Raw genomic sequence first — 27,244 nt, 5'->3', positions numbered from 1 at the left:
ACGGTTTTCTCGCGCTGTGAATCATCTGGTGCCTTTTTAAACTTGACCTTTTACCAGTTTTGTATGCGCATAATCCACAGGAGAATTTGCGATTGTGAAGTCTCGTATGGCGCAAGATATCACTCCTTCTACCACTTCGGTATTCGCAAATTTCGCAAGCGTAAGGTTTTTCACCTGTGTGACCTCTTATGTGTCGCTGTAACGCCTCGTTACGGTTAGTTTTGTAGGGACAATACTCGCATAATAGTTTCTTATCAGTGCCAGTTTCAGGCGATAGCTGTTGCTTTTCATTCTGTACACCCAAATTTTGATATAAAATATTTTTCAATACGACGTCTGCATTCATTTCGGAATCTAATTCACTTACAATCTTTTCTGGTACAGATCGTTCCTTTTTAATAATTTGTTCGATGGTTGTGGTGGAAACTTCTTGTAGGCCTGTCGTGTCTGTCGCAAGTTCCCATGGCAAAGGAGCGACTGAAACGAGACAATTTTTTTCACATTAAGATCTTTTCCTCTTTCTATTGCATAGCTTGGGCAGTTATTACATTTGCTTTAAGGTCTTGAGCGCTTCTTCCTATTATGCTCCATATAAACGCTGATAAAATAATAGTTTTTCTACTGTTGTAGTTGGTAGGATTCAAAATCACAAATTCTGATGAATAGCTAAAACATGTTAGGTTATTTTTTTTAATCTATTTGAATTGTCAGAAATGATATAAAATTATTAATTTATTGATTGAAGGTAGTTTGATAAAATAGATATTTGACTCATTCGATGATAACCTGTTGCTAGGAGGCCACCTTGATCCTTGAGTGAACTGTATAAATACGGGTGTTTTGACGGTTGTTATTTGAGAATTTCTATCGAGTTATATATCAAAAAACGATTATTGAATACCTTCGGTGTTTAGATCGTGAACTGGATAATTAGATGTTGCGATAGCAATCGCGCTCTAATTAAATCATTTATCTTGCCATGCTTGTCATTCTTTTTTTTTTATTAAAACCCTCGAATAACCTCTACGCGTTGTGACCAGTGTATTTCTGGGAAGACACCCCAATTATTCGTTAGATTTTTTTTTTTAAATAAAAAATATTAGCCATGTTAAATAACTAATATTCCCCTTTCCTCTCCAACTAAGCGTCAGGCTTGTGCTAGGAGTTGGTCCGACAATAGTACAACGGGCGGGGTTTGAACCGTCGACCTTTCGGTTTTCAGTCCACTCCTTTACCGGTTGAGCTATTGAGGCTCTAGTTAGAAATATTTCAACAGTACTTGCTTTATCTGATTGACGCTCATAAACATTACTTATTTATGGTTGACCATGTGCCTAGTTAAGTATCTTTTGATCGAACACTTGTAATCGCATAACGTACAAGAAAAAGTTTCGGCGCTAGTGTGAGTCTTCATATGTCGATTCAAGCTACTCTTTGCGGAACATCTGAACTCACAGAACAGACAGGAGAATGGTTTTTCAGGCGAGTGCGTCTTCATATGGTTCATCAAGCTACTATTAAGCGAAGTTTTGTACGCGCATAATCCACAGGAGAATTTGTGATTGTGAATTTTCGTATGGCGCAAGATATCACTCCTTCTTCCACTTCGGTATTCGCAAACTTCGCAAGCGTAAGGTTTTGCACCTGTGTGACCTCTTATATGTCGCTGTAATGCCTCTTTACGGTTAGTTTTGTAGGTACAATACTCGCATAATAATTTCATATCAGTGCCAGTTTCAGGCGATAGCCGTTGCTTTTCATTCTGGACTCCCAAATTTTGATATAAAATATTTTTCAATACGACGTCTGCATTCATTTCAGAATCTAATTCACTTACAATCTTTTCTGGTACAGATCGTTCTTGAGGTTCCTTTTTAATAATTTGTTCGATGGTTGGAGTAGAAACTGCTTGTAGGCCTGTCGTGTCTGTCGCAAGTTCCCATGGCAAAGGAGCGACTGAAACGAGACAATTTTTTTCACATTAAGATCTTTTCTCCTTTGTATTGCATAGCTTGGGCAGTTCTTACATTTGCTTTAAGGTCTTTACTTCTTGCGGGCTCCTCCATATTTATAGTCCATATAAATGTTGGTAAAATAATAGTTTTTCTACTGAACCAGAGTTGGGTACGATTCAAAATCACAGATTCTGATGAATAACTAAAACATGTTGGGTTATTTTTAAAAATTGATAAGAATTATCAAAAATGATATAAATTTATTAACTGAAGGTAGTTTGATAAAATCGATATTTGACTCATTCGATGGCGATCTGTTGCTTTTGGTCCTTGAATTAATTGTATAAATACGGGTGTTTTGACGGATGTTATATAACGATTATTTATTGAAGATCTTTCGGTGTTAAGATCGTGAACTGGATAATTAGATGTTGCGATGGAAATCGCGCACTAATTAAATCATTTATCTTGCCATACTTGCCATTCGTTTTTTAGATTAAAAACCTCGAATAACCTCTACGCGTTCTGACCAGTGTATATTTTGGGAGGACATTCCAATTATTCGTCAAAAATTATTTCGTTGCTTTTTCCGATTGACGCTCATAAACATTACTTATTTATGGTTGACCATGTGCCTAGTTAAGTTTCTTTTGATCGAACACTTGTAATCGCATAACGTACAAGAAAAAGTTTCAGCACTAGTATGAGTCTTCATATGTCTACTCAAGCTACTCTTTATGGAACACCTGAACTCACAGAACAGACAGGAGAATGGTTTTTCGCGCGTATGCGTTTTCATATGGCTAATCAAGCTACTTTTAATTGAAGTTTTGTACTCGCATAGCTCACAGCAAAACGGTTTGATATTCGTGTGCTTTTTCATATGATGGGATAGATTACCCTTTTCTGCACATTTGAACTCACAAAAACTACAGGCAAATGGTTTTTCACCAGTGTGGGTCCTCATGTGTCTCCCCAGATCCCTCTTTCTGGCAAACCTATAACCACATATCTCACAAGAGAATGGTTTAATACCAGTGTGAATTATTACATGCTTGGATAAGTCACTGTTTCTTGAACATTTGTAGTCACATAGGTCGCATGAAAAAGGTTTTAGTTCGGTGTGAATGATCATATGCTTCACCAGATCACTTTTTCTCGCACACTTGTATTCGCAAAGCACACACGCAAACGGTTTGTCTCCAGTGTGTGTTTTCATATGGTCGACTAGTAGAGCTCCGTTTTTACTTTGGTACTGGCAAAAAATACATTTCATTTGCTTGTTATCAGACTTAGTAACTGTTACACTTTCATTGGTTTTGGATTTATTTAACTTGTTGAAGAACGCTTCCTGAGGATTATTCTGCGTGGTTTGAACGACTTTGTGTTCACGTTCGATGCATATTTCTTTCATGGGATTTGTAGCAATTTTCACGGGCGCATTCACGCGAGAGACTGAAATGAAACATATTTCCTCAATTATATTTGTACTGGCTGAACTCCGCGAATTTACCCGCGTGGATTTAAAAATCTCATAGGAACTCTATATTTCTCCGGGATAAAAATACTATGCTCGTCTCTAAGATACAAGCTATATAGCGCAGTAGTTTAACGGTAAGCCTTATGAAAGTAATATACACACAAACACAGTGTTATAATATTAAGTATAGATATTAGATATTAACTAGTAAAGTCAGACTGCCGTTAAAAATCACGAGTCAAAAAAAATAGCACGTGAAGAGCTTTTCGCTTGGAATTTCATGTGCCTCACTAAATCGCTGTTTCTTATGAACTTGCCTGTCCGTCCGTTCGTCTGTCTGTGACCGGGCTGTATCACGTGAACCGTAATAGATAGAGAGTTGATATTTTCACAGAATGTGTATTTCTATTGCCGGTATAAAAACAAATGATAAAAAATTCAAAAGTTCTTTAACCATAAAATTAAAAAAAAAATTAAAGTGTTATCTTGTTCAAAGGTTCAGCCTTTCGTATGCGAGTCCGACTAGCACTTCTCTGATTTTTAATTAACTTTACAGGGTTCAAAGCTTGTTGCCAGTGTGAGTAACCATGTGCCTGCGCAGGTTAGTCGTCAGCGAGAACTCAGCTCACATATCTCGCATGTGAACGGCTTGTCCCTCGTATGCGTGGTCATGTGATACGCCAGGTTACATTTCCGTATACTTTTGTACTCGCACAACTCGCATGTAAATGGCTTTTCACCGGTGTGGGATTTCATATGGCTCACTAAATCGTCCGTCTGTCCGTCCGTTCGTCTGTCTGTCACCGGGCTGTATCTCGCGAACCGTAATAGACAGAGAGTTGAAATTTGTACAGAATGTGTATTTCTATTGCCGCTACAACAACAAATAATAAAAAATTCAAAATGGCCGCCACGAAAATTAAAAAAATTATAAAGTGTTATCTTGTACGGAACTTTTCGTATGCGAGTCCGACTCGCACTTGTCCGATTGGTTACCAAGCAGGGTTCACAGCTTGTTGCCAGTGTGAGTGACTGTGATGTGCCTGCGCAGGTTAGTCTTCAGCGAGAACTTCAGCTCGCATATCTCGCATGTGAACGGCTTGTCCCTCGTATGCGTGGTCATGTGATACGTCAGGTTACACTTCCGTATACATTTGTAATCACACAACTCGCATGCAAAGGGTTTTTCACCGGTGTGGGATTTCATGTGCCTCACTAAATCGCTGTTCCTCGTGGACTTATACTCGCACAATTTACACGAGTAAGGCTTAGTGCCGGAGTGGGTTTTTATATGCTCCATCAACCCGCTTTTAAGTCTGAATCTGAACTCGCAAATTTTACACGTGTAAGGCTTTTCATTAGTGTGAATCTTCATATGCTTGACTAAATCGCACTTTCTTGCAAATCTGAATTTGCACGTCTCGCATGTGAAAGGTTTTTCACCCGTGTGAATTCTGACGTGTGTAGTTAGACTGCTCTTAATCATGCATTTGTAATCGCAGAACTTACAAGAATATGGGTAACTACCAGTGTGTATTCTAATATGCCTGTGCAAACTAAGTTTGTGTTTGTACTGCGCATTGCAAATATGGCATGTGAATGTTTTATCGTCAGGGTTAGTTTCGTTTGATTTGCTTTTTTGTGATACTTTTTTAGCGACCGGCGCAAAGGTTTCCTGATGATGCGTCAGAGGAAGGATTCCTAGTATGCATTCACTCGCGCTTAACACATTTTTCTTGACACTACTAGCGTTCAAGGGAGCGACTGAAACGAAAAATGTTTTTTTAATACTATTTGGTAAATATGATTTTTTATTCACTATACAGGTTGTTATTAGAATGCTGGCAAAACCTTACGTTATTATTATACTTCATAAACACAATCCAATAACAATAACTAGTTGCTTTATACACGAAGTTTTAGTGATTTAGTATTTTTCATACCCGCGATGCGTGCAAAACTCGGGGTTAACGCCCCGCCTACGACGCGTCATTCACGGCGGCACTTATCTATGCAACGTTCGTTTACCTCTAGTGTCAGTCAGATGTTTTATTTGCAACTAGCTGATGTCCGCGACTTCGTTCGCGTGGATTTAGTTTTTCAACAATCCCGTGGGAAATTATTGATTTTCTGGTATGAAAAGTAGCCTAAAACACTTTCCAGACCTTTACTTTAACCAAGCAAAAAATCACGCCGAACTTCTTTGCGGCATAATTGAAAGACAAACCAGCATTCAAACACTTTCGTACTGACTAATCTATCAACACACAGCTCAAACTACGACGGATCAGGCTGAAATTCGGCATGCAGTTAGCTATTATGACCGCTAAGAAAGGACTTTAGAAAATTCAACCCCTGAGGGGGTAAAATAGGTTTGAAATTTGAGTAGTCATCCTCATCTATTCTGATGCAGCAGCATACGCAATAAAAAAAAACCGGCCAAGGGCGAGTCAGACTCGCGCAGAGGGTTCCGTACTTGGGTATTTTTTCAACATTTTGCACGATAAATCAAAAACTATTATGCATAAAAATAAATATAAATCTGTTTTAGAATGTACAGGTAAAGCCCTTTCTTATGATACCCCACTTGGTATAGTTATCTTACTTTGAAAATTGAAACACATTTTAATTTTTTTTTTAATGATGTAACCATAAATTCCCGGTTTTCAGATTTATTCCTTTACTTGTGCTAAGACCTACCTACCTACCAAATTTCATGATTCTAGGTCAACGGGAAGTACCCAATAGGTTTTCTTGACAGACACGACGGACGGACGGACAAACAGACAACAAAGTGGTCCTATAAGGGTTCCGTTTTTCCTTTTGAGATACGGAACCCTAAAAACATAGAGAGACCCAATATACGGACAGGACGGGACGTAACGACCCATATATTTTGTCGGTATGTTATTATTTTTATATGCAACCATGTTAAGAAATCGTCCCGTTCCGGTCCGACACGGACATCGGGTATCGGTCACCCTTCCCCGTGAAAAACACTAACAAGTGTAAATTAAAAATTTATAACACCCCCGACAAGTGAAGGTTACAGTAACTAGAAAAGAGCTGATAACTTTCAAACGGCTGAACCGATTTTCTTGGATGATAGCTAAGAACTCTCTCGATCAAGCCACCTTTCAAACAAAAAAAAAAACTAAATTAAAATCGGTTCATTCGTTTAGGCGCTACGATGCCACAGACAGATACACAGATACACACGTCAAACTTATAACACCCCTCTTTCTGGGTCGGGTTCAAAAAAAAGAAAAGAGCCGGCGCTAACTGTAAATTTTATTGCCAGTAGACACTGCTTTAGATCCGTGACGCTACTTGTAATTTAAACCTCGGGACCCACGATTGTGTGACTTAGCAATATGCGACCTCTCTGGCGCAGCGGTGCGAACACTGTCGTCGCGAGCGAGTCTCTGGTTCTCTTCCCGGTTGGGTCAATTTATAACTCTGTCGCGCTAAGTTTGCATCTCGAGCAACCGCCGAGTTTCTTGCTGGTTCTTCTCGGTAGGAACGGGATTCCGAACCAGTGGTAAATTATTTTGACGATTCAAAAGCACTTGTAAAAGTATACAATTTGAATACAAGTGTAAATTAATTTATAACATCCCCGACAAGTGAAGGTTACAGTAACTAGAAAAGAGCTGATACATTTCAAACGGCTAAACCGATTTTCTTGGACTATAGCTAAGAACACTCTCGATCAAGCCACCTTTCAAACAAAAAAAACTAAATTAAAATCGGTTCGTTAGTTTAGGAGCTACGATGCCACAGACAGATACACAGATACACACGTCAAACTTATAACACCCTTTTTTTTGGGTCGGGGGTTAAAAATTCTATTCTATTCTCGCTGCAATGCGGCGCCTCTCCCACTTCCCCGCGGTCGTTTTGTCGGGTCAGTACGGTTAGCATACCGTACCTGAACGTCAGTGTGACGTAATCGACGCGAGGTGCAAACTTAGCTTGGCCGAGTAGTAAGATAAACCTCCTAAATTCATGAACCATGATACATTTCCGAATTGAATTTAGTTTTTAATTTTAAAATGTTGCCCCGATGGTAACTAGCCACGGCCGAAGCTTCCCGCCAAACCAGACCAATCGATCCGGTGTTTGCCAACTAGTCAAATTAGTATCTTTTTACCAAACGTCGTATATGAAATACTGGCATGTGACGTCACCATTATTTGACGTGCTTTTTTTAGTTTAATCGATAATTTGAAATGGCTGTTACACTTAAAACTAACAAAGGACGTGGATTTTAAGTATTTTGGAAGAGCCTCTATTTAATAATCACAGCGATTTAATTTTTTTTTTGTTTTTTTTTTTTTTAACGACCTAACCAAGAATCAACCCCGGGACATGCCACATATGGAACCACGACGCCTGTAAGTCAGCACTGCACCGGAGAGATAAAAAAAATCCATACTTATTATCATAAATGCGAAAGTGTGTCTAAATAAATAAATAAAAATATTTTTTATCCAATCAAAATTTTACAGGTAGTTTTGAATCGTCAAATGCATCTACTGAATCGGAATGCCTTTCCTACCAAGAAGCAGCAAGAAACTCGGCGGTTGCTCTTTTCAAAGATTTGACATACAATATCATGCCATGTATAAAAGTAATTGCAGTCCCGCGCATTGCTGGAGCGAGCTGCAGGTCAAATTCACGCTCTTTTATTATTTACATAATCTTCGATTGTGAAGTTTTTTTCAGGAACATACTTTTATTAGCTTTTTCAAAATTGTGTAAAGGCAAGTCCAAAGTGTATGTATATCTGCTAGCTTTTAGGGCTCATCTATTAAACCGATTTCAACGTAAATTGGCACAGAGATAGCTTGCATCCCGGGGAAGCACATGAGCTACTTTTGTCCCGGAAAGACAAACGTTCCCACGGGATACATGGATGTAAGTTTTAAAAAAAAACATCTATTTTGGTACTGAGATAACTCAGGAGACCGACTTCGTTTTTTCCCTGAAGACCAGAGTTCTCATGGAATGTTTTAAAAACAGTAACTTACGCGGACAAAGTCGCGTGCATTCTCTAGTACTATAAATGCAAAGCTCATAAGAAAGCTCAGTCACTCAGCGAGCAATGGAGAGAGCTTGGAGTTTTTTCTATGTGATCAAATCAGAAATGAGGAGATCCGTAGGAGAACCAGAGTAACCAACATAGCTCAACAGGTTGTGAAGCTGAAGTGGCAATGGACTAGTTCAAAAATAAGAGACATAGGGGTCCCAAAGTGCTGTAATGGCTACCTCACTCCGGACTCACTCAGCGTTGAAAGACTACATCAGGCGAGTCGCAGAGAGCCGCTGGATAGCGGCGGCGCAAGACCGTGGCGTGTGGAAGTCCCTACAAGAGACCAGTTCCTATGTCCAGCAGTGGACGTCTATTGTCGATGATGATGATAGATGCAAAAGCGTCTGTCTGTCTGTCTACCTTTTCACAACCAAACCGCTGTACTAATCATGATGAAAAGGAGAGTTATATTACGCAACTGGTCGAGATAGGTATGAGGCGGGGGGACGCCCCGCACACCCGCACGTCACCCGCGCCATTTCGCACCGGGTTAACGCGTGGGATGTGCGGAGTGCCCACCCCGGATTGCCATCTCAACCTGTCGCCGTACTATAGGATAGCTTGCATCCTTGAGACGGACATAGGTTACTTTTTATCCCGGAAACTACAACAAATCCCACGGGATTTTTAAACAAAGTAAATCCAAGCGGACGAAGTCGCGAGCATCATCTAATAACTATTATCACCGCAAATTTTTTTTTTTTTACAAATAAAACATACATATCAATGAAAATAGTCTTAGGCAATGAATAGGTTACGCCCAATTACAAAATGCTATTTTTTATAGTTCTGGATCTAACTATTAATTTTTTGTCGCCAATTAAAGGCAGTAACACATTGGCAACATTTTAAAATTAAAAACGATAATTCTTATCTTCCATTGTAATAATGAGGGTAGTATCATAGTTTTTGTTAGCCATGATAGTCACTGGACAACCTTTAAAAGCCGCAAAAGGCACGCAAATCAATACAGGAATTGACAACAAGATTCAAACGCATAGGGCGCATTGAAAGTCGGGTATGAGAGCGAAGGCAACAAATAAAGATGTTAATGTATTTCGATACTCGAATAATGTTTTAGATAATTGCAAAATTGTACTAAGCCTTGCGGCCTTTTGCGGCTCTTGCGGTCGTTTGCGGCTCCCTGAAAACCTACCAAAATTCTACATACAGGGTGTAACCAGAACGCTACCAAAAATTAATCGTTATTATTATACTACCCGTCACACAATCCAATAACCATTTGCCTTAATCGTGCCTTATGTAGTTTTAGTAATTCACACGTATTCACAAGCGTTACTATGAGGTCTCATAGTGCGCTCGAACGCACAGTGTCCGTTCCACCAATCAGATGACTGTATCACGTCAATTTACAATGATCTGATTGGTGGAACCTACACTATGCGTTCGAGCTTACTGTGAGACCTCATAGTAACGTTTGTGAATACGGCCGTAGTATTTTTCAAACCCGCATTGTATAGCGTGCAAAACTCAAGTCAATGCCCCACCTGTGACGCGTCATTGACTTCGAGTAACCTATTTTCGGAAAGTTCGTTGACCTCTAGCGTCAGTCAGATGTTTTATTTGCAATATATAACTTATAAATATATAACTTTAAAAAATACAGGATTTAAAAAAAATGTAGTTTTTTTTACCAGTTATCATCAGTACTATCACCTGTCTTCGTTTTTGCTAGCGTTCTGGTTATGCCCAGTACAGTGTACACATACAAGAATATGAAGTATAAGACTAGTCGAACCTGGATAAGAGAGCTAAATTCTAGAAAAAAGAAAAATAAAACCGACTTCAAAACCACAAACACTAAAAAGTAAAAAATAACTTTTGTTTAGCTACACTTGTAATGTGCCTAGGTATGAAGTCGAGCGAGCATATTGAAACAAAAATTAGAAATCCAAGAGTGAAGCTCGCCCGACTTCATACCTAGGCACATTACAAGTGTAGCTAAACAAAAGTTATTTTTTACTTTTTAGTGTTTGTGGTTTTGAAGTCGGTTTTATTTTTCTTTTGAAAATTTTTTATTTCACAATTTTTAGTGGCCCCACTGTACTATAATATGCTATGCCCAGTTAAAACCCTACTGTTTACAAAGCTATTACACTGATCGCGAGCAATTTGCTCCTATCCATTGAGGAGTTCTGTTCTCCATCTCCAAATATATTCATCAGATCTTCACCAAATTTATATGGGACCACCTGCACAGTATACCCTTTCAAACAAAAAAAAATTTTTCCAAATCCGTCCAGGGGTCTTTGAGTAATCGGGGAACATACATAAAAAAAAAAAATAAAAAAAAAATAAAAAGATTCCGACCTCCTCCTTTTTTGGAAGTCGGTTAAAAAGGGTTATGTACTATATTATACAAGGTCTGCTGGGAGGCCTATGCTGGTTTTGGTTTAATAAAAACTGCCACACCCCTTCCAAGTTAGCCCGCTTCCATCTTAGACGGCATCATCACTTACCATCAGGTGAGATCGCAGTCAGGGCTAATTTGTAATTAATTTTGTATGTAGATTTTATTTATAACATCATTGAGGATGTTCGTGACTTCATCGACGTAAATATAGGTTTTTTTTTAAGAAAACCATTTACACCCGTATTCACAAACGTTACTATGAGGTCTCATAGTGCGCTCGAACGCACAGTGTCGATTCCACCAGTCAGATTACTGTATCACGTATTTAGAATGATCTGATTGGTGGAACCTACACTATGCGTTCGAGCACACTGTGAGACCTCATAGTGATGATTGTGAATACGGCCGTTAATTTCACCTGTTTCTACTCTGAAAATGATGCCTATCCTAGTTTTAGTTTCGACCAACAGTAAATTATGTCAATCTTTATCTTTCATTAGTCCGAATACAAAAATGGCTGCCTTGGAGGCCAGCTGCATGCCTGTCTAAATTATAACGTACCTGTCAAATGCGACAAATTACTGTCAAATGCGTGTAAAAGGCGTCAAATTACTGTCAAATGCGACCAATGACTATCAAACGCGGAATATGACTGTGAAATGCAGCAAATACTTGTCATATGGTAACAATACTCCCACCAGCCCAGACCAGCTCCCACCAGACCAGACCAGACAACAATTATCCAGGTTCGACAATAATACAAACTTGTACTCACCCGAAGAAGAATGGCCAAACTCAGCACTCGGCTCCTCAGTCAGATTTTGATTCTCCTGTAACCAAAACAAAACCCATTATTTCTGCATTATATTAGGGTTTCGTACCCGAATTGTGCCAAAGTGACTCTAATACCAAGCCTGCTCTGTTTGTCCGTCCGTGGGCTGTATCTCGTAAACCGTAATAGGTAGAGAATTGAAATTTTCACAGAATGTGTATTTAACTGACTTCAAAAAAAGGAGGAGGTTCTCAATTCGTCGGAATCTTTTTTTTTTGTAATGTATGTTCACCGATTACTCAATGACCGTCGAACCGATTTGGAAAATATTTTTTTTTGTTTGAAATGGTGGTCCCATATAAATTTGGTGGAGATCTGATGAATATCTTCGGAGATGGAGAACAGAACTCCTCAATGAATAAGAGCAAATTGCTCGCGATCAGTGTAATAGCTTAGTAAACAGTAGGGTTTCAACTAGGCATAGCATATTATAGTACAGTGGGGCCAGATCAAACACTACCCAAAGACATATTACGCCCATACTACATAGGATATGAAATCCTTTCTCGCTCCAAGAGCACAGAAAGTGTAGTCCACGCAGGCGAAATTGCGGGCATAAGTTAATCTATGCTAATAAATAAAATTGAAGTGACTGTCTGTTTGAACAGGCTAATCTTCGGAATAGCTGAACCTATTTTGACGGGACTTTCACAGACAGGTAGAGGATTAACCAAGAAGTAACATAGGCTACTATTTAACCGACTTTAAAAATGGAGGAGTTGTGTTTTTCTACCTATGCAATGATATCTCCGAGATTTCTGAACCAATTTGCGTAATTTTTTTTAAATCGATAGAGGAACTTTGCATCATTGTTCACGAAGTCGCGGGCATCAGCTAGTCTAGTATATTAATAAGTTGTCTTACCTCCATATGCATAGACATATGATAGTTGTATGTGTCTTCATCTGCGAATTCTTCCATACAAATGGAACATTCAAACGTGATTTCATACTTGACCGGTGCCAACGGTTCTTCGACTGGGTCTTTGGACGTTGAAGGCTTCACGAAGAGAGGATCGGACAGCTGCTTTGGTTCTTCATCAGATAGATATTCTTCTTTGGTTACAACCAAGTTGATATTGAAACCCTTTTCAGTATCGTGTCTCACTGCCACATTTTGTGGAGAATCTTCGTCAACTGACATAGGAACATTTGCTTCATTCTTTATAGTAACTGATTCAACAGATGCAGTTACGTCTGGCTGTTTGTCTGTGTCAGAATTTATGTACAAATTGCAATGGTCGGGGTCTAATACTGTCTTTACAATGTTATGTTTCAGTTGATTGTTTACTTCGTTGAATATGTCCATGTGTTGCATTGATATCTGGAAGAAATTTTTTTTTAATTCTTTTTATAAAGAATATTAGCCATGCTAATCATGACTAATACTCCCCTTTCCCCTCCAATTAAGGGAAGCTTGTGCCAGGAGTGGGTACGACAATAGTGCAACGGGTGGGGTTTGAACTGCCTACCTTTTGGGATTCAGTCAGGTCCTCAACCGTGGAGCTATCGAAGCTCTAAATTGATTATTGACTAACAGTTTGGCTATCAATGGTCTAACATTCTCCTATCCCCTCCAGGGTAAAGCTTGGGCTAGGAGTAGGTACGATAATAGTGCTACGGGTGGGGTTTGAACCGCAGACCTTTCGGATTTCAGTCTGCTCCTATAACCATTGAGCTAATGCTGTGCTTTACAGTATGAGGTGTGATTCCAGCATCTTGGGACCCCCAAGGTTTATCGGTTTTTAAAAAGCAATACAGAACCCTTATAGGATCACTCTGTTGTGTGTTTGTCTGTCTGTCAAGAAACCTAGGGTACTTCCTGTTGACCTAGAATCATGAAATTTGGCAGGTAGGTAGGTCTTATAGCACAAGTACAGGAATAAATCTGAAAACTGCGAATTTGTGGTTACATACATCATTTAAAAAAAAATTAAAATGCATTTCAATTTTCAAAATAAGTTAACTAGACCAAGTGGGGTATCATATAAAAGGGCTTTACCCGTACATCCTAAAACAGTTTTTTATTTATTTTTATGTATAATAGTTTTTGATTTAACGTGTAAAATATTGGAAAAAATACCTGAGTACCCTCAGTGCGCGAGTCTGACTCGCACTTAGCCGGTTTTTTTGAGGCCTATAGATATCAAACAGCCATGGTTACAACAGTAGTTCCATGTGTGAATGACAAAGTCAAATCATACTCACTAATTCATGTTTCTCAACTAGCTCCATCATCAGGGCACGGGCTCTCAAGCTCTTGTCTCTGAATTTGTTAAAATTCACTAATCTCTGAGCACATTGTATGCAAAGTGTTCCTTTTAGGTTTCCTTGATCACACAGCTGAAACAATACATAAATCTATACTGATATTATAAATGCAAAAGTGTCTGTCTGTTAGTTTTTCACAGTCCAACAGTTTAACAGATTTTGATGAATTTACAGAGTTAGCTTACATCCCGGAAATTGACATAGGCAACTTTTTATCTTGGAAAAGCAGAGTTAAATTTTTTTTTGGTTGTAACCCTGTTTTTCATACAAATAACACCCCAAATGTTTATAAATGGTGTAAGGATTCCACCGAATTCAAAATCGGAATATAGAAGTATGTTAATTGTGCAAGTGGAAGGAAAAAAGTGGAGAGGATGACCAAAGAAAAGGTGGATGGATCAGATGAAAAAGAACATGCGTGTAATAGGGGTGGATAATATGTTGACGGATAACAGAAGTCAATGGAAGAAGACATGTGCCAACTCCATGAAGCGTGGGATAGGATCAGAAAGAAATGGTGGTCTAATAAAAAGGTTTTCATTCTTGCTTCTTTCATACATCCATACTTCCATACTAATATTATGAATGCGAAAGTGTGTCTGTCTGTCTGTCTGCTACGTTTTCACAGCCCAACCACTGAGCTGATTTTAATGTTTGGTAGACTTGGGATACATCCCGGGGAAGGACATAGGGTACTTTTTATCCCGGAAATCGAAGAATTCCTACAGGATTAAAAAAAAACGAAATCCACGCGGGCGAAGCCGCGGGCGTCCTCTAGTATTATATAATTGAGATCTGGGGGCACGGTAGTGCCCCCGGGCCATATAAATATACAACTTACAGGCTGTCCCACTAAGTGTTGGTATGCTTCATCCAGGTTGTATTTACTCATTAGCAACAGCTTGCTGCGAGTGTCGAGGCATATCATGCAGACCTGTGAAAAAAAAAATTATAATTTACATTTTGAACACTGAATATGGACCTTACAAGTCTAGGAATTACTTGTTAGCGGATTTGGGTTTGCCGCCTTTTTGAATGGAAGTTTATGGAACATCACACTAATATTATAAAGGCGAAAGTTTGTATGTATGTGTGTGTGTGTGTGTGTGTGTGTGTGTATGTTTGTTACTCCTTCACGCAAAAACCACTGGACGGATTTGGCTGAATTTTGGAATGGAGATAGATAATATCCTGGATTAGCACATAGGCTACTTTTTATCCCGGAAAATCAAAGAGTACCCACGGGATTTCGAAAAACCTAAATCCACGCGGGCGAAGTCGCGGGCATCGGCTAGTCTGTCAGTAATGTGTTTACGAACTCGACTGTAGCGCCATCTCGGAAAGCTATCTTTCGAATGGCCTGCGAGGGTTCTGGACTCTTTGGCTCAAACAGTCGGAGTGTGCAGACATGTTATATCAATTTGTTACATTGCAGTGACTGAGTTTTGTTGGGTATCAAGCCTTGATCAAGTAATAAGGGTTGTATTTGTTCATTCTTATATCTTTATTGAGTTTCACTCCTGGTTTGTTAATATACTATCTATTTATAACGCGAGACCTCATACAGCACAAGAAACCGTTTTAACTCTACAGGAACTGGAATTAGAAACCATTCGTCACCCTCCATATTCGCCAGACCTTGCTCCAACAGACTACTATTTTTTTCGTGATTTGGACAATTTTCTGCGTGATAAAAAGTTTTCTTCTCAGGAGGCAGTGCAAAATGCTTTCACACAGTTTGTCGAATCTAAATCACCAGAGTTCTATCGCAAAGGCATAAATGAGCTTCCTATTAGATGGCAGCAATGTATAGACAATAATGGTAATTATTTTGATTAAATAAATTAAAAAAAAAACGAATTTTTATTTTTCAGTACAAATCGGCAATTTCATACTTTAACCCCTAATATAAACTTAATGATAGAGTTACCTGCACCATGGAGGGGATAGCACCAGGACGAATTTGCCTAGAGCCACTTTCCGTAGTACAAAGGTCATCATTAAGAAAATGCTGTGAGCAGACCACAGCAGAGTCTGGTAGATGGCTGTCTTGTTTGCCAATGGCTCTGAGCCAAGCATCACGGAGGCAATCTTCACTGGGAAACCTGGAAATTACAACTTGTAGTTCACCATGGAGGGTTCACAAAGTGAGATTTATAAAAGTCATCCATACTTCCATACTATACTATATTTTTTTTTCTCTCATTTATTTATTTTTTACATTTTATCCTATTTTTAAACAATAAAATAACAAAAACAACAGAAAAAATAACAGAAACACAGAAAGAACAAAAAATAAAATAACATCAACAACAAAATCAATAAATAACAGAAACAAAAGAGAAATAAAATAACATAAACAACAAAAAACTAAAGTAACGGAAAAAAAAAAAAAAACTATACTATATACTATTAATATAATATTATAAATGCAAGTGTGTCTGTCTGTTACCTTTTCACGGCCTAACAGTTTAACCGACTCTGACGAAATTTGGAACAGGGTCAGCTTATATCCCGGGGACGGACATAGGCTACTTTTTATCCCGGAAAATCAATGAGTTCCCACCGGATTCCAAAGACCCATCTGATTAACCGATTTGTATGAAATTTGGTACCGAGGTAGCTTACATCCCTGTAATTGACATAGGCTTTTTATCCCGGAAAATCAAACAGTTCCCACGGGATCTTTAAAAGCTAAATCCACGCGAAGTCGCGGGCATCCTCTAGTGGGCACTAATGTAGCATATTAGACTCACTTGTGGAATGTAATCCGTGCGGATTCGGAAACGGTCTCGGGAGTGGTTAGGCAGAATGGGACACAACACTGCATTGCCAATGTTTTTTGTATTCACTAAAATCAAAAGTTTTTAATTGAGAGGCACCTTGCACTTTGCATATCGTAGATTATTATCAACGAGATCTTAACAAAAAGTGTTCCGAGCAAACATTTTGCTGATATAACCACTACAATAATTATTGGTTTCTGAAATTACGAAGAAAAATTCGTTGTTTTACGACGCCATATATACAATATAATGTAATCTGTGAAGAGTAGACGCCATCGGCATTCGGCCATCGCCGTAGTGTTTACATACTCTTTGTTCTACATACCACGGTGCCAAAGAGTAAATGTTACACGGTGCTTTCGTGCTTCCACTTCGAACAAAACCTATGGGAAGTATGAACTGATATAGTTCATACATCAACCGATAGGGGGCACTAATAATATTTGTAGTAGCAATACCGAAGATTTTTTTATGCTGGCATCCCTTTTCTCGAGTCGTTACATGTTTCATTTCACGCAGCTGCGTAATTAACAAAAGACAGAATGATATCCATTAAAAGCATTGAAAATAGACAATTTTGTCTGTTAAAATTATTAAATTTCAAAATAATTAAATTTTTCAGTAAACAAAGGTTGTTTTTTTTTTAATAATTACCTAAAATTTGAATTTCTAGTGGTCGTTGTCAAATCACGTCTTGTCACTCATTCGTTATTCGTCTGTTGGTCCATGGTTGGTCCTATTGGAGAACACAGACAAATAACCACAGATTAATAGTATCAGGATACTCAAATAAAAATAATATATTTGGAGAAGCTAGTGTAACTTTACTGCGTTTATGTTTAATAATTTTATGCGACTAAGCTTTACCTGGACACTGACGGACCGTTTTCTATTGTTGACCCACGCTATCTTCTTTGGACTCTGATTCTCATTTCAATTTGGTTACTTTCGACGATGCCACTTGATAGAAAATGCTGTGTACCGAACTGCAGCAACACACGTAAGTAAATATTTTTCACAACTATTACAATTTCATGTTATTTTATTTAAGTGTAATACGATTACATATGAAGTGAATGTTAATGTGTTCTATACCTATAATTATATATACTTATATGGCAGAGACTAGGGACTGAAGTCAAAACAAATATTCTAGAAATATTATAAGAAATGCATACAATTTATACCCTTAAAATGTGAAGCCTGACACCAGTGCCCTGTTTATAACTTGTTACAAAAAATTGAAGAGCTTCTGTTGACTCTAAATCTATGTCGTTAACATAAAACGATTTATAACATTAGAGTTGTGTTTATTTTCTTATTTCTCAACAATAACTTCGTGCAAATAACAAAATCAATGAATGGCAGGAATGATTCAATGCTATGTTCTTTTTCTCCAAAATATCTCATATAAAACAGTACCATGTACGTAACATGGGTAGTCAATTATTATAGGCCATCTAACTATATTTGCTAAATTATAAATCTGCAGAAAAGATGGTTAATGGATCGATGGAAATTTCTAACCACAATTCATAAAACTAATAAAATAGGTTATTTATATATGAAATCAAACTATTTGAAAAAAGTTTTACTTTTAAACATTTACTTATATAACAAGTTATTGTACCATACTATTTTACCGACAGATAATGCGTTAGATGTAACTTGTAAGCTTGTAGACTCGTAATGTTTGATAAATAGGGCACTGGTGTAAGTTATGTTTTTTATATATTGGTATAAAATAATGAAAAGTGGAATGTTCATTGTTTGTTATAGGATTGGATGGAACAATATTACATCGTTTTCCTAATCCTGAAAAAGACCCGGACCGATTTCGTACTTGGCTCTATGCGATTGGTGGAGATATATTAGCTCTGGAAAACAAGACCATTCATAAATATGGAAGAATATGTCATCATCATTTTCAAGACCAATTTCATACTGCTAGCAATAGACTATGTGCCAATGCAACACCAACCCTGAATCTACCAGGTTAGTATATTTTTGTAATTATTTACTGTTCCTTCTAATAAACTTTGTTTCTAACATACGACATTTGTGATTTCTATTGTGTCACATAATGTGTTTAAAAAAATTAAATAACATTATGATTTTTGGTAGTAGCCAATATGTTGACTATTATCATACTTTGTTACAGGATTCTTAATTAAACATAGGGAGCCCCTACAAGAAGTTGGCAACATCAATGTTGAAATCTTAAGTCAGTCAGACATAGCTGAAGACATAAATCAGAGCAAACCATCATCTTCTAACTGTAAGTATCATATTCATGTAACATACAATTTTATTTGTTGCACGAGATACCTATATAATCCTACTCAATGTAATTTACGCGAAAAACCCAAAAACACAAAAGTAAAGGGTTTCCAAAATTGTGGAACTGGAATGTGGATGGATGGATAGAGTACTTTGTAAATATGTATAGGAAAGATGGATGCCAACAGATGCCAGATTGGTGCACAAAGTTGTCCATCTTCTGGCTAGAATCCAGAGCTGTAAAGCCAGTTAAAAAAATGTCTTGACAGTTGACGCAGGCTTGGCAAAACTTGATTGTTGTATGATTTGAACAAGTTTGAACACCACTAAAAACCTGCCAAAAATTATTTTTTTTTATATTTTTTTATTTTTAATAGAGACACACAATATTAAAACTAAACAATAGGAAACACAAACATAAAGCATATACACCACAACAGTCTCCAACGAAAAGTTCACACACATTAAACAAACCAAATAGCGGGGTATAAGAAGGCAGGTACAGAAACCTTATAACAATAGGTTAGTTACATAAAATTAAAACAAAACAAAACTGACTAGTGAAGCTAGTCAATTTTGGACATAATGTCCCTAACTGCTGATTTATATGGTTGCAACTTCTAATAAATGTGTTAGTAGCATGTTTTGTCTTGCTTGGTGTTATGTAAAACAATTTCGGATGCTTAGAGTTAATCTGTGGACACTTTAGGGATATTTTGGAAATTAGATATGGAGAGTCAACGCCGTTGTTCAGGAGTTGTTGAGGAAAATGCCAAAAACTTCCTGGTCTGTGGCAACCAATGTACTCTGTGGTCTGTGGTGCAGAAAACACAAAAAATAGATAAACAAAGGCATAAAGGGTAAACCAAAATGGTGGAATGTGGATGCCAAAATTCCAGATAGATGCGCTTACAAAGTTCTCAATCTTCTAGTTAGAATCCAGAGCTGTAAATCCAGTTCAAAAAAATTATGTTTTTACAGGACACAGAGTATCGTAGTGATTACATACTCTTTGGTCACAGACTATAGTGATCTGTGGTCAAGAGCACAGACCACGAATCCGGAGAGCTTTGTATGTTTGTAAATAAACTGAAAGTTGATGTGTGTCGATTATTATTTATTTAGTTTTTTTCTCGGTTTTTGCCTTGAGTCGAGATCCTGAATAATCCACCTGCCTCCTTGCTACCAGTGACTGTTACTCTGATGAACTCAGAACGCTACAACATGCCGCAATTGCGCAAGTGTTGTGTTGTTGGCTGCGATGCTAACAACAGGACTCATCGCCTTTTTAGTTTGCCGAAGAACGATAAATTACGGGAATTGTGGTTATCCAAACTGATTCCTGTGAATATAGAGCTCAGTGGCTTGTCGAAGGGTCAGTTGGTGAACAAATACGTATGCCAGAAGCATTTCGATAGACGTCAGTTCGACGGTATGGGTAACCGGCTTGCACACGGTTATCCATGCCTGTTTACTGAAAAGGAAATACTTTATGGGATTCCTTTGAGCTCATTACGTAAGTTTAATAAAATTTCAAGTAGTGGAAGCGACGGGCCTGCCCGCGAAATTCAAACTTAATTTGGTTTTTCGCAATTTGTAAACTAATGTAAACTAATACGACAACGTAGGCTTATGGTATTTTAATTGCGACAATGGCAGTATCATCCTCACAGGTTTATATAAAAGTGTTTACTTGAAAGGGTCCAGTTTAAGAAATTAATTCTAGTATTGACTAATTTGTGAGAATAGTCGATACTAGAATTAATAGGCGACATTATACAATATAATACAATAATTGTAATGAAAGAGGAGAAAATTCAGAATTCATAAATATAAATATAGTACAATGTTAAAATACACCAAGTGACAGAAAAACAATTTACTATATCTATCGCTATCTATTGGCAGTTTGTGGGTAGTAGTTTTAGTGCTGTTTAACTTTTTTTTTGTATTAGCAATGCTTAATTATGACTAATACTCCTGACTGACTAATAATGATATATAATAATAATAGTTGGGGTTTGAACCGCCGACCTTTCAGAATTCAATCCGCTCTTCAACCATTGGGCTATCGAGGCTCTAAATACTTTAGGACTTTATAAATACAAGTATTCATACATAGCATATGTATAAACTGTGTAAAATTCTTCTTCAGCTGAACATGATGTTGGCGATCACAACTATGCTTTACAACCAACCTTTAGTCCAACGGAAGTTCAACATTCAGAAGTTTCCACTCAAAGTACAATAATTAATGGTGAGTGAGTTGGTACAAAATTATCTGTCCTGTGTTTAGTAACTTTTTCTTCTTTTTTGCTCATCATCATCATGCCATTGCCGGCCCACTACTGAGTATGGGTTTAGGCCATAGTCTGCCACACTGGCCCAATGCAGATTGGCAGATTTCACACACATTTGAGCACATGGAGAACTCTCAGGCATGCAGGTTTCCTCAGGATACTTTCCCTCACCGTTAAAGGAATATTTAATTACTTAAAATACACAGAACTGAAAAGTTATTTGTGATTGTCCTGGATCGAACCCCTGACCTTCGATTAGTAATTGACATTCTAACCACTAGGCTTCTTCTTTTTCTTCTCTCTGGGCTGGTTTCCGCACTTAAACGTTTCCGTCTGTTGTGCGTGTATTGCCCCTCCCCGCCGAAGTAACCACTAGGCTATCATGGCTATGATTTTTTGCTCACACAGCTTTAATCATGGCTATTAATATTAGTGAAATTTTATAATTCTGCAAAATAATTGATTGATTATATTATCTATCTTTCAGTCAAAGATTACAACACAAGTGATCACGATTATTATGATATAATATATGACATGGAAGGGTCTCCTGAGGCATCAACTACTTTGGAAATTGATGGTAGGTTAAAACAATGTCTGACTAAGTGGTTCCTAAGTGTAAACAATTTTTTTTAGGGTTCTGTACCTCAAAAGAAAAAACGGAACCCTTACATCACCAAAAAAAAATTAAAATTTGTTTCAATTTTCAAAGTAAGATAACTATACCAAGTGGGGTATCATATGAAAGGGCTTTACTTGTACATTGTAAAACAGATTTTTATGCTTGTTTTTGATTTGTCGTGCAAAATGTTGGAAAAATACTTGAGTATGGAACCCTTGGTGCACGAGTCTGACTCGCACTTGGCCAGTTTTCACAACATACAAACATTTATTGTAAACATGGTGTCTGATAATGACCATTGAATTATTATGAACATTTACATTAATTTAATATTTTCATCATCACTGAAGTCTGTGCAAGACAAATTAATTTAATTATTGGTCTCCACATGATAAATGTGACATCCATATAATATACTAGAGAATGCCTGCGACTTCGTCCGCGTGGATTTATATTTTTATAGATTCCGTGGGTCCTGTTTGATTAGCCGGGATAAAAAGTAGCCTATGTCCGTCCCCGTGATATAAGCTAACCCTGTACCAAATTTCGTCAGAATTGGTTACACTGTTGGGCCGTAAAAAGGTAGCAGACAGACAGACAGATAGTCAGTCAGACACACTTTCGCATTTATAATATTAGTATGGATTTTGTTACAAACCTGATAATGAGGAGAGGAAAATAATTTAATTTTTCATGAATTTTCTCAAAATAAATACCAACAAAAAGATATTGTGTTAAAAGAGGAGGTACAATTTCTTTCTTTTTAACAAATATGTCTTAGAAATTGTTTAATAATTACAAAATACACTGTAACCAAACAAATTACTTTGTTATCAAATGAATTCAAAATTCAAAATTCAAAATGTTTTTATTCAATTAGACTTTTACAAGTTCTTTCGAATCGTCAAAAGCATCTACCACTGGTTCGGAATGCCTTTCCTACCGAGAAGAACCAGCAAGAAACTCGGCGGTTGCTCTTTTCAAAGATTTGATATACAATATTATGCCATGTATAAAAGCAATTGAAGTCCTGCGCATTGCTGGAGCGAATCGAAGTTCAAATCCACGCTTTTTTATCATTTACATAATCTTCGATAGTATAATATGCTTTTCTCAAGAGCATATTTTTAATAGATTTTTTGAACCTGTGTAAAGGCAAGTCCAAAATTGACTGAGGAATTTTGTTATAGAAGATTATACCCATTCCCACAAATGACTTTTGGACCTTCCTGAGACGGAGCGTAGGAGTCGCAAGCCTGTTACGGTGTCTAGTCAGCCTGTTGTGCAGATCGCCAACCTTCTTGTAACTAAGAATATTTTGTCTTACAAAAATTATGTTGTTGTAAATAAATTGAGAGGCTACGGTAAGGATACCTATTTCCTTAAATTTTTCTCGAAGTGAATCGCGTGGTTTTAAGTTATAAATTGCGCGTATTGCCCTTTTTTGTAATACAAAAATTCTCCCAATATCTGCCGCTCTACCCCATATTAAGATTCCATAAGACATAATACTATGAAAATAAGCAAAATATACTAACTTTGCGGTCTCCACGTCAGTTAATTGTCGAATCTTTCTAACCGCGTAAGCAGCAGAGCTTAGTTTGCCAGCAAGAGTTGATATATGGGTGCCCCATTGCAGCTTCGCATCTAAGGTTATCCCCAAAAATGTAGTAGTCTCTTCTATTTTCAAAATATCATTATTTATCATTAAATTAATGTTACTTGTGTTCTTGGTATTGGGCAGTGCGAATTCAATACACTTAGTTTTTTTTGCATTTAAAAGTAGATTATTTACAGTAAACCAGTGAGTTACCTGAGATATGGCACCATTTATATCGTCAAAATTGTCCTTATTTCTATCGACTTTAAAAATCAAAGACGTATCGTCAGCAAATAGTACGATATCGCAAATATTTTGGACTACATATGGTAAATCGTTTATGTATACTAAGAACATGAAAGGACCTAGAATAGAGCCTTGAGGAACACCCATTAGTGAGGCTGATCCGGATGACTTCACATCATTCACACATACTGTTTGAATACGATCACTAAGATAGGACGCAATGAGACCAAGCGCAGTGTCTTTGATTCCATAGTGGCTCAATTTAACTAAAAGAGTCTCGTGCTCAACGCAATCAAATGCCTTGGATAAATCACAGAAAATACCAATGGCATTCTGTGACCCCTCCCACGCATTGAATATATGCTTTAACAGCATTGCGGCCGCGTCGGTTGTTGATCGACCTTTAGTGAAGCCATACTGTTCAGAATGGAGTAGCTTATTTAAATTGAAATGCTGAAGCAGTTGGTTGAGCATGATTTTCTCAAATATCTTGCTCAGTGTTGGCAAAATTGAAATTGGCCTGTAATTGTTTGGGTCACTTTTGCTACCCGATTTAAAAAGAGGTATCAATTTACTACATTTCATGAGATCTGGAAAAGCGCCTGTATCCACAGACTCATTAAAAATTAAGGCTAGATATGGCGCAATAATATCAATAATATTGTTAATTATTTTTACTGATATTCCCCACAGATCTCCGGTTTTTTTGCTTTGTAAAGATTTGAACACTTTAACAATGTCATATGGAGTAACGTATTCAAACCTAAACAACACACCGCATTCAGTGACATTGGCCCTGAGAAGATCATAGGCTTCTGTTGGTGAAGAGCTAAGGGAACTAGTAGTGATGACTGGAATGTTCTGGAAAAAATTCTCAAATGTATTTGCAATTTCAATATTGGAGTCAATAATACGGTTATTAATTTTTAGCTCCAATTTATTGTTATGCACTTTTTGTTTCCCAGTTTCATCCGTGATGATATCCCAAGCTGCTTTAATTTTATTATCAGAATTAATAATTTTTTGCTTTATGCAGAGTGACTTTGCTTGTATGCAAACCTTTTTGAATAATTTTGAATAATTTTTTACATATTCAACAAATGTGGGAGTGTAGTTATATTGTTTTTCTGCATACAAGTCGAACAACTTATTTCTACTTTTATAGATGCCAACAGTAGCCCAGTCACTAAATTTAAGATTTTTAAACAGTTTTTTTTCTACAATTTTAAAGGTAGAATTAAATTGAGAGTTTATGAGATCAAAAAAAGCATTATAGTGTTCATCCGGACCACCCTGAGTAAAGTCAAGTTTAGGTAAAGCAGTTAAAACCTTTAGTTTGAACTGCTTTACCTTTTTAGTGGTTACTGGCCTATACTTTATTAACTTTGTTATGTCTTGATTATCACTGGGAACAGATATCATTTGTCCACAGTGATCGGATCTTAGATTCGTCATGATCGATTTTGCGACAATCTTACAGTCACAGAAAATGTTATCTATACAAGTGGCTGAATTTGCAGTTATCCGTGTTGGTTCATTGAAAATTTTCTGTAAATTAAAGCTTTTAAATAAATTGAGTAATCTGTCAGTAAAAGAAGTGTGAAGCAAAATATCAATATTGAAGTCTCCACAAACTAATATCTTTTTTGATGACCTACATATCCGCCTCAAGGCCTCTTCCATAACGTCCTCAAACAGAACAAAGTCACCTGAGGGGGGTCGGTACACGCAGACGACAATATAGCGCTCCAGCTCAACACAGGACAGGATTATTTAGCCATCTAAGAATAATTTCAATTTTGCCAATCCCAGAAATGCGGTGCTGTGTGCCCTTCTGCAAAACCACTGCGGAAGTCGTGTCCAAATCTAAGGAGATTTCATTTTACGAGTGAGTATTTCATTAAATCGTTGTCATACAAGTACGTAGGCTATAACCTAGATCAGCGGTGAGCAACAGGCTAACCGGATAGGACCTCTGAGGGTTGAATCTTGGACCCCGGGATATTTTAAATATTATACTGGTCTATGAATAAATACGTTTTTGTGTTATTAATCATTATTCTTAATATGCACTTTGGTAGGATTATAGCTTTCGCATCTGCTGATTATGTCTCGCCTTGTCTCGTTGCAAAATAACGAATAAGCACAGTTTTTTTTTCTGGACCTCGATAAAAATTCAACAGTTTTCGGACCCCACTTAAAATTACATGCCGACCCTTGACCTAGATGCTTGGGTAACCTGGGCCTCAGTAACTCCTGAACCAACGATGTCCACCCGTCATTGAGTGGATCCCATTGATTATAATTATCCGAGAGCGCGTTGAAGGAAGCCAATGAACGCGGTATCGGTGCCATGGATCGAGCAACAGTACGATGAACTGGTACCACGAAAATTTTATTCTTTCGTGGACGAAGATTATTATTTAATATAGGTACTCGTATATGACACCGTTGGTCATGAAGGTCTGGAGCGTCGACATCTCCTCGCAAAATTCGGCACATAGTCCATCTGACCTCCAAGGAGTTAAAACCCAAGTAACCTTAAAGAAATTTGATTGGATATAGGAAAAGATAGTATCCATAGCAACGGTTATACAAGTATCTATATCACATCATACTCCTCGGCAACCTGGGCGGTCTACTTGGCTTCTGGAGCGAGCTTGGATGGCTGGAGTGAAGACTTCGGCGGGGAGGGGCACCACACGCACAACAGATGGAAACGTTTAAGTGCGGAAACCAGCCCAGAGAGAAGAAGAAGATCACATCATATGTTACAGTGGGTCAATACTAAAGTACAGGTAATTTCCAGGTTCCCCAGTGAAGCGCAGCTCCGTGCTGCTTGGCTCAGAGCCCTCTGCATAGAAGACACTCTCCTGCCAGAGCCTGCTGTGGTCTGCTCGCAGCATTTTCTTGACGATGACATGTATGAAACAGAAAGTGGGTCAAGGCAGATTCGTACTGATGCTGTTCCTTCACCAGTGCTGGTAACTCCTTCATAACGCTTACAGCTTTCATTTCAAGCTTGGATACATTCCCTTATTTGTATATACAGTGTGTAAACAGAACTCTAGCAAAACTTAGCGTTATTATTCCTAAACACAATCCAATGCCAATCACACTAATATTATAAAGCCGAAAGTTTGTATGTGTGTGTGTGTGTGTGTGTGTGTGTGTGTGTGTGTGTGTGTGTGTGTGTGTGTGTGTGTGTGTGTGTGTGTGTGTGTGTGTGTGTGTGTGTGTATGTTTGTTACTCCTTCACGCAAAAACTACCAGGCAGATTTGGCTGAAATTTGGAATGGAGATAGAAAATATCCTGGATTAGCACATAGGCTACTTTTTATCCCGGAAAATCAAAGACTTTCCACGGGATTTCGAAAAACCTAAATCCACGCGGGCGAAGCCGC

At 37.7% G+C, this 27,244-nt stretch overlaps 3 protein-coding genes across 8 annotated transcripts in view; 1 reads left to right on the top strand and 2 right to left on the bottom strand.

The window, feature by feature from the left end:
• The window catches only part of LOC123878323 (zinc finger protein 2 homolog), a 364,832-nt gene extending 347,743 nt beyond the window's left edge, over nt 1–17,089 (bottom strand). For 2 of the 5 annotated variants that reach the window (XM_045925498.1, XM_045925495.1), the window contains exons 1-6: nt 16,763–17,089; nt 15,937–16,111; nt 14,848–14,940; nt 13,944–14,078; nt 12,601–13,059; nt 11,680–11,734 (exon numbers count right to left, since the gene is read on the bottom strand). In XM_045925498.1, the coding sequence (XP_045781454.1) occupies nt 11,680–11,734; nt 12,601–13,059; nt 13,944–14,078; nt 14,848–14,940; nt 15,937–16,111; nt 16,763–16,836 (991 nt within the window). In that variant the 5' untranslated portion in view covers nt 16,837–17,089. Of the gene's footprint in view, nt 1–1,816; nt 3,411–3,959; nt 5,200–11,679; nt 11,735–12,600; nt 13,060–13,943; nt 14,079–14,847; nt 14,941–15,936; nt 16,112–16,762 lie in introns of those variants that run through there. The other 3 variants (XM_045925497.1, XM_045925499.1, XM_045925496.1) reach the window with 3 other exon arrangements.
• LOC123878311 (zinc finger protein 345-like) overlaps nt 1–27,244 on the bottom strand; it is a 349,298-nt gene that overhangs the window by 77,338 nt on the left and 244,716 nt on the right. The window lies entirely within an intron of this gene.
• The window catches only part of LOC123878306 (zinc finger protein 569-like), a 30,026-nt gene continuing 20,357 nt past the window's right edge, over nt 17,576–27,244 (top strand). Inside the window, exons 1-7 of one of the 2 annotated variants that reach the window (XM_045925460.1) lie at nt 17,576–17,792; nt 18,572–18,787; nt 18,954–19,070; nt 21,228–21,329; nt 21,860–21,952; nt 25,653–25,728; nt 26,650–26,824. In XM_045925460.1, the coding sequence (XP_045781416.1) occupies nt 17,747–17,792; nt 18,572–18,787; nt 18,954–19,070; nt 21,228–21,329; nt 21,860–21,952; nt 25,653–25,728; nt 26,650–26,824 (825 nt within the window). In that variant the 5' untranslated portion in view covers nt 17,576–17,746. Of the gene's footprint in view, nt 17,793–18,571; nt 18,788–18,953; nt 19,071–19,110; nt 20,589–21,227; nt 21,330–21,859; nt 21,953–25,652; nt 25,729–26,649; nt 26,825–27,244 lie in introns of those variants that run through there. The other variant, XM_045925461.1, reaches the window with a different exon arrangement.

This window comes from Maniola jurtina, chromosome 26, assembly GCF_905333055.1.
Source record: "Maniola jurtina chromosome 26, ilManJurt1.1, whole genome shotgun sequence".
Lineage (NCBI taxonomy): Eukaryota > Metazoa > Arthropoda > Insecta > Lepidoptera > Nymphalidae > Maniola > Maniola jurtina.
This window is presented reverse-complemented; position numbering and strand designations above follow the sequence as displayed.